This window comes from Spermophilus citellus (genome assembly GCF_964194105.1).
Source record: "Spermophilus citellus genome assembly, chromosome: 4".
In the NCBI taxonomy this organism is placed as follows: domain Eukaryota; kingdom Metazoa; phylum Chordata; class Mammalia; order Rodentia; family Sciuridae; genus Spermophilus; species Spermophilus citellus.
In genome coordinates this window covers 147514314-147522137 of record NC_138185.1, presented here as the reverse complement: position 1 = coordinate 147522137, position 7824 = coordinate 147514314, and the positions used below count along the sequence as shown (strand labels likewise).

Sequence of the window (7824 nt, the reverse complement as noted above, 5' to 3'; positions counted from 1 at the left end):
AAAGAGATTATAGCCACTAAAGAAATGCTAAGTACTTTACCCAGAAACAATAGGAAAGACAGTTTGAGAGCACCTCAGCAATTGGCAAGATCATACCCATCTCAGTTTCAAGATGTAAAAGTAAAAATTCCTTTGAGAAGAAAACAGTGGGGCACAGTGTTTGCACAGAAGGGTGCCTAGGAAGTTGTTTCACCATGCTCAGCCACCCAGGCTGCTGCAGCATTAGTTCCTGGAGGCTTGGCTACTTCTCAAAAATGTTGGGAGTCTTTGGTATCAACCCTGTGATGCTGTTCTATAGGATTGCAGGATGCTGGAGTGAGGTGATCACTGAGGCTTCCACCAAGATTTCAAAGGAATGTCTGGGAGGCCAAGCAAAATGCCACAGGGTCAGAGTCTCTGTGGGCTACCCCTGAGAGTGTGATGCATGAAGATGTGTGGAGGAAGCTGAAGCTGCAGTAAAGACCCACGAGTTAAAGAGATGCCAATAATTGAGGTATCAGCCAAGGAAAGCTGCAGGAATTGAGCAGAAACAAGCTATGTGGGCTGCAACCAGCAAGACCATCCAGGAGGAGCTACAAAAGCCCTTTGGAGAGAACATCAGGATGCCATATCCCAGATGCTGAAAGTGGAGTTACAGAACTTGTTTGCCAAGCAGGATTTCAGTCTTGCTTTGGTCTCATCCATTCTTTCTGTTTCTACTTCTCCCTTGTGGAACGGAAGTGTTTATTCTGTGCTATTATATATTGAATATATATAAACTTGCTTTTGGCTCATGCTGAGCATTTGCCTTGAGTCTCAGGAGACTTCGCACTTTAAAAAATCCAAATGATGGGGAGGGCAGTCTTCTAATTTAATGGTGCTGAATATCTACATGATCAATAATGAAGCTGGAGTGTAACCTAAAGTTACATATAAAAATTAGCTCATGACTCATAAGACTTAAACATAAGACTAACAGAATTCTGAGAAGAAAGCATAGGCGGAAAGTTTTATGATATTGATTTTGGCAATGATTTCTTGGATATGACACAAAAGGCCTGGGAACCAAAGAAAAAAATAGGTAAATTGGATATCAGGATTAAGAACTTTTATATACCAAATAACACTATAAACTGCCGCAGTCTGGCTGGGCACAAAATAACCGAGCCGCCACACAGCCTTGTAGATTCAAACAGCAACTCTTTATTCACAAACTCTCACCGACACTCTACCCACACTTCCCGTGAACACCCTGCCTCCACCTGGCTCCGCACGCCAATTCTCCCAGAACCCCTGGGAGAACTCAACGGGAACTCCTAAGGAGCAGGCGCCTGAGGCAGCAGGATCTGCCCTAATCCTGGAGCCGCCCTATTCCCAGCAGGATCCACCCTAAACCCGGAGCCACCCTAATCCCTGAGCAGGGTCACCTTTCAACCCAAAATGCCATGCATCATTCCTACTTGGCTATGGCTCTCAGCAATAAACAAAAAGAAAAATCGACCCATGGAAGAAGAGAAAATAATTACAAACCACAGATCTGATAAGGGATTAATATCCCGAACATATGAAGAACTCCTCCAACTCAACAATGACATACTTTTTTTTTTAATGAGCAAAGGACTTAAACAGGCATGCCTAAAAAAAAGATATACAAATTCTTAATAAGCACATGCCAACATGCATAATATTACTACTCATTTAGGAAATGCAAACCAGAATCACAATTAGATTCCACCTCACAGCCATTTGCATGGCTATTACTTTTCAATAAAAAATGTTACACATGCTATGAGCTTGAACCTTAAAGACATTATGCTAAATTAAATAAGCCAGGACAAATAATGTGTGATTCTACTTATGAGAGCAACTTATGGAGACACAAAGTAGATGGATGGGTGATTGCCAGGAACTGGAAGAGACTGGAACTAGGAGTTGTTGTTTAATGAGTACAGAATTTCAGTTTGGAATCATGAAAAATTTCCAGAGATGGACAGTGGTGATGGTTGCATAACAATGTGAATACACTTAATGTTACTGAACTGCACACTCAGAAATGGTTAAAGTGGTATTTTTATATTACCATATATTATATTGTGGTTATACTTTACCAAAACAAAAAAATTAGAATCAACAAAAGAGCTAATAGGGGAAAACACAATAATGAAAATATTTGAATAATACAAAAAAAAAGACAAGAGGGTCTGGGGTTGTGGCTAGTGGTGGAGCACTCACCTAGCACATATGGGCTACTGGATTTGATCCTCAGCACCACATAAAAATAAAATAACGATATTGTGCCCACCTACAGCTAAAAAATACCTATAAAAAAGACAAAAAAATAAGGAATAAGAGAACAAAGAACAGGTAAGACAAATAAAACACAAATATTTTATTAATAAAAATTGAAAGCAAAAATTTATAGATGTTTAAATGTGTGGAAAGAATATAAACAATGGACACTATGAACTCTACATTTCACAATGAAAAGATTTTCCTGAAAATAAACAGTTCTCTAGAATTCAGATGTCTCATCATTGCCTTTTAGAACATTCTTCCTGCCTTTGCTCTGGGGTCCAATTTACCCTAAACTATATGAACACTGTGGAGGGAAGAAAGGCTACTGCACCAAGCACTCTTGAGGGTATCATAAGCCAGCCCCAGGGAAGGCTGAAGACATCAAAATAACATCTAAGATAAAAACCTTAATTGCACCCTTGAGAGTCCCAACAACTCCCTTTTCCTTCACTCGGCTGCACCCCCTTTCTGAAGTTTATAACCCACTGATTTCAGCCACCCTGTGGCAAAAGTAACTAATGTATAAAATTCACCTGTTGAACTTTTCTGGCTGGGTAAAACAAGTGAAGGTCTGGGTAGCTGGAGGTGATTGAGGTCTCTTAGACAGATGCTCCTCAAATTACTGTGGGGTTATTTACTAATAAACCATTGTAAGCTGAAAATATCTTGTCAAAAATGCATTAAATGCACCTAACCTACCAAAGATCATAGCTTAGCAACACAGTACACTGTGGAGCATGGGTTGTTTCCCATTATGATCACTCACTGCCACTACCCAACATCTTAAAAGAGTGTATTCTGCTGCCTATCACTAACCCAGGAAAAGAAAAAATTCAAAGTACAGTTTCTACTGTATGCTTACCACTTTTGTGCCATCATAAAGTAGAAAATCGTAAGTGGTATCATTGTAAATGAAGGTCCACCTGTATAGACCTTGATAAAAATATAAATCAATTATTGTCCACAAACTCAAGGGCTGATTGTAAGACTGTGCTCCTTCCCTGGGATGTTTATATGGCCCAACAGAAGTAGCTGTCACCCTGTTTCTTTTGAGAACCTCAGAAAAAAGGAGTTTTGACAGTTAACTTTGTATATCCAAGGACTCTTGAAGTCAGACCTGGGTCTGGATTCCATGCAAAGGAAAAAGAGGCATCCTTGGGAAGAAACAGATTTGGTGTTTATTCTCAGATCTATCCTCATTTAGGCCTGTCTTGAAAGGTAAGTAACTTTTCTCCCTGTCTAAACATCCCTGGATTTTTTTTCTAACGTTTATGCTAACTCCAGTGAATCCCTTTGTGTTATTAACATATTTTGCAAACTTTTGTGGGTTTCTAGCTATGTGACTACATCCTCAACATCTTCAGTATCATCATAATAAATTATGTTATAATGAACCTTTGACTTTAATGCCCAACTACTCAGATCTCCCTCAATTAAACACTTCCTTAACTTTCTAGCCTAATGATTCACAAAAGAATGCCATATTGTTCAGATAAATTACATAATTTGGTATTAGAAGATTGTTTGATGGTGTGCTTAATAATTCACTTTGTATAATTCCCCAATTATAAAATATAACTTATTCCCATGACTTTTATGCACATCCCAGGTAATGTAACACCCTTTCTTTAATTGTTTGTTTTCTGCATCTTACATTATTAACATTATTATGCTTTTATATATTTTCCCTTTGTATCAAACCAAACTTAGAAACACACAGTTTCTAAGTTTCAGAGTATACAAGAAGGTCAGTAAGATAAATCTGAGTCACTCAAGAGTGCTGCCTGTAGCTTTGGTGTGTGATACATTGAAACTCTTCCTTTCTCATCAGCTGTATCCTTTTCTTCTAAAGCAACATTTCTAGTCCTTCCTTAGGAGAAATCCATTTTTCTTTCTGGGTCATATTTGTAGCTATTCCATTCCATGATTGGACTATCAAATATTTACATTACAATCTCCAGCATTCACAAAGATCTCCTATATGCTCAGATCAGATTCAAAATCTTTTTCATTTCTTTTTTCTCTCTCTCTCTCTTTTTTTTTTTTTTTTTTTTTTTTTTTGTACTAGAGATGAAACTCAGGGTGCTTAACCATTGAATCACATTCTCAGACTTTTTATTTTGAAACAAGTTCTTGTTGAGTTGCTTAGGGCCTCACTAAGTTACTGAGGCTGGCTTTGAACTTGTAATCCACCTGCCTCAGTCTCCTGAGCCACTATGATTATAGGCAAGTGCCACCTTTCCTGGTCTGATTTGAAATATTTTGAGAGGAAAAATCAACAAGATTTGGTGACTGATTGTATATGAGAGGTGACAGAATTAAGAAGGTACCTTGAATGACTTTCAGGTCTCTGGCTTTAGCAAATGCTAAATGGATTGGTGAAGGAAAGTGTAACCATTCACCAAGAATCTAATATAAAGAAGGAGGAGATCTTACAAAGAAAAGACAGAATAGGAACTTCTGAGCAAAATAGTGATTATAGGTTTGAAAACCTAGGAGGATACATGACTAGAGAGGGATACAAGACAAGTTAAGATTAATAGGAAATAAGCCAAATATAATAATAAATAAGCCAAAAATAATGCTAAATATAGCTAAATTTGTAAATTTGGTCAGAGTCACACAAGACTCTGCCTAGTGATGTTTAGATTGGGGACTCAGTGACATTCATAAATTGAATGAGTGTTTTGTTAGAGGATTAACAAATTTGTAATTTCTTCAACCATTAATTCATTCAAGTACCTACTGTGCACCAAAAACTGAGTCATCTGAGAATATCAAAATAAGTACATTACTTATAAATTATGGAAGTTTTCAATCCAAATGGAAACACATAAACCCATGATTTGATCATTATAGCATATATGTACCAGTAAATAAATACATAATATGCTATGGAATTATTAAATGGAATTTATCTTATATGTAATCTGGTTTTGCCTTGATTACTTCAATATATGGTAGACATCAAAAAAATGGCCAAAATCTTTATCTCTAAAAACGAAAGTACTCTATATTCATTGCTCTAATTACTAATTTTTTTAAATCACTGTAAGCTCACTTTATGAGTCAAATGTACTATGATGTATATGGAAGAATGCTAATTATAGTGGTGATTGTGACAGAAAACATCAGCAACAATCTCAGGTGTGGATTAACTCTGTAGTCTAGAAGGCGATGCAGCTATTGAATTGATCATATAGAGATATATTTTCAAAATATAAAAAAAACTAAAATATTATAATATGTTTAAAAGCCGGTTATAAAGCAATGCATTTTTAAAAAACATTTTAACTTTCAAAGAAAAGATGAATGCAGTAGAGTTAAAATTTATTTTTTATTTGTATATATATTTTAATATTAATTATAAAATTTTATTTTAAGTAATTTTTAACATTGTAATATTAATACATTTAATAACAAAACATGGGTAGCATTTTAAATTATTTGAAATGTGCTGAATAATGTGATGTTAATAAATGTCCTTGTTTATTGAGGTTTATTGAATATTTTATATGTCTATTAAATATATATATATATTGTGTAACATCAAAGTGAAAGAAAATATCATTTCTGTTCAGCAATCTTTAGTAACATTTAGAGCTCTGTTATGTTTGCTTATTTGTCCATTGGACTTCTAATACCTGACCTTACAAATTTATACAGATTCCAAATTTCCTGCAGCAGTTGGAATAGCAGTCAAATAACAGAACTGTCATCTGTAATATGTAGATAGCATAGGATTGAATCTTTGTAGTGGAACAATATTATTTTGAAACCAGTCATTTATCTCAATGAAACATTCATGGTAAAATGATATAAAATGCTGTTATTTATTTAAAGGTAATAGAGATTCTATTGATAAATTAGCTTAAAATAAAAGTATGAAGGCATATTCTAAGGTAACTAGTAACTCCATGTTCTCCAGCAGAATATTGTTCTGACCTTCCGCCTAGTTTCTGTATGAAGACTTACAGGTTCTTAATATACTGTGAAAGAAAATTATTCTGATATGAACAACTCAGAGTATGTAATGGACATTCACAGCCCTAGAGTACCTAAGAATTATACCAAGTACCTTCCACATGTGGAGAGATGTCCCCCAAAAAAGTAGTTATTCCAATCCACTGCTGTTTATAAAAATAAATGTGTTGGGGTTGGGGATGTGGCTCAGTGGTAGAGCGCTTGCCTTGCAGGTGTGAGGCATTGGGTTCAAACTTCAGCACCACATAAAAAATAAATTAATAAACAAAGATATTGTGTGTCCATCTACAATTAATTGGAAATTAACCAGGGGGGCTCGCAAACTGGAAGCACTCTTCAGCCTTTCATATACTTCTGAGTTTTCAAAATTTCAGAGGGAAGAAGGGATCCTTTTAAATCTTATTCATTGAAAACAAAACCCCAAATAATATAAAGATTCTATTGTTATGAATCTAGACTTACTGAAATTTGGGTTCATTGGGAAAGTTAATTAATTGGTTGCTTGTAAATAAGAGCTAGGAAACAATGGAGGCATTATTCCAAAGTAATTGCCAAATAGCCAACAGATGTACCTTGATAATAGGTTTCCTCCAAGATGGTATAATGGTGTTTTTGATCTTCTCTGCAGCTCTTGGATTCATGAATAATTCAAAGACAAGCACTGTGACCACGTTTGTCCTCCTCGGCTTCCCTGGATGCCAGGAGATGCAGAGTTTCCTCTTTTCGCTGTTCTTTGGGGTCTATGTATTTACCATAATGGGAAATGGGACCATCGTCTACGCAGTGAGCCTGGACAGACGGCTCCATACACCAATGTACATTCTGCTAGCGAACTTTGCTTTCCTTGAAATCTGCTACATCACTTCCACTGTGCCCAATATGTTGGTCAATTTCCTCTCAGAGACAAAATCCATCTCTTCTGTTGGCTGTTTCCTCCAGTTCTATTTTTTTACTTCCCTGGGTACAACCGAAACGTACTTCCTCTGCATCATGGCATATGATCGCTACCTGGCTATTTGCCGTCCATTGCACTACCCAACCATCATGACCCCACGCCTGTGCTATATTTTGATTTCTCTGTGCTGGGTGTTCGGTTTCCTCAGTTACTCTGTCTCCACTGTGCAACTCTCTCAATTGTCTTTCTGTGGATCCAACATCATTGATCACTTTATGTGTGACATGGACCCTCTGATAGCTCTGTCTTGTGCTCCAGCTCCTATCACTGAGATTGTCCTCTATACCCTGAGCTCCCTCATTATCATCCTCACCCTTCTGTACATCCTGGGCTCCTACACCCTTTTACTGATAACTGTGTTAAAAGTCCCGTCAGCAGCTGGCCGGCGGAAAGCCTTTTCTACCTGCGGATCACATCTGACAGTGGTGTGTTTATTTTTTGGAGCCCTCCTGGCAATGTATGTGAGCCCCACAGCCGATAATCCAGCTGCAATGCAGAAGATCATGACTTTGTTTTATTCGGTGGTGACTCCCTTCTTAAACCCTCTGATTTACAGTTTACGAAACAAGGAGATGAAGGCTGCGCTGAAAAAAGTCCTGAGGATACAATAA

At 36.9% G+C, this 7824-nt stretch overlaps 1 protein-coding gene across 1 annotated transcript; it reads left to right on the top strand.

Annotated features, from left to right (window-relative positions):
- Positions 1-6861: 6861 nt before the first annotated feature.
- On the top strand, positions 6862-7824 carry LOC308648240 (olfactory receptor 11H4-like; the record flags this gene model as incomplete). The annotated part of the gene is made up of 1 exon (XM_081292897.1): positions 6862-7824. The coding sequence occupies one exon, from the start codon at positions 6862-6864 to the stop codon at positions 7822-7824; it is 963 nt and encodes a 320-aa protein (XP_081149023.1).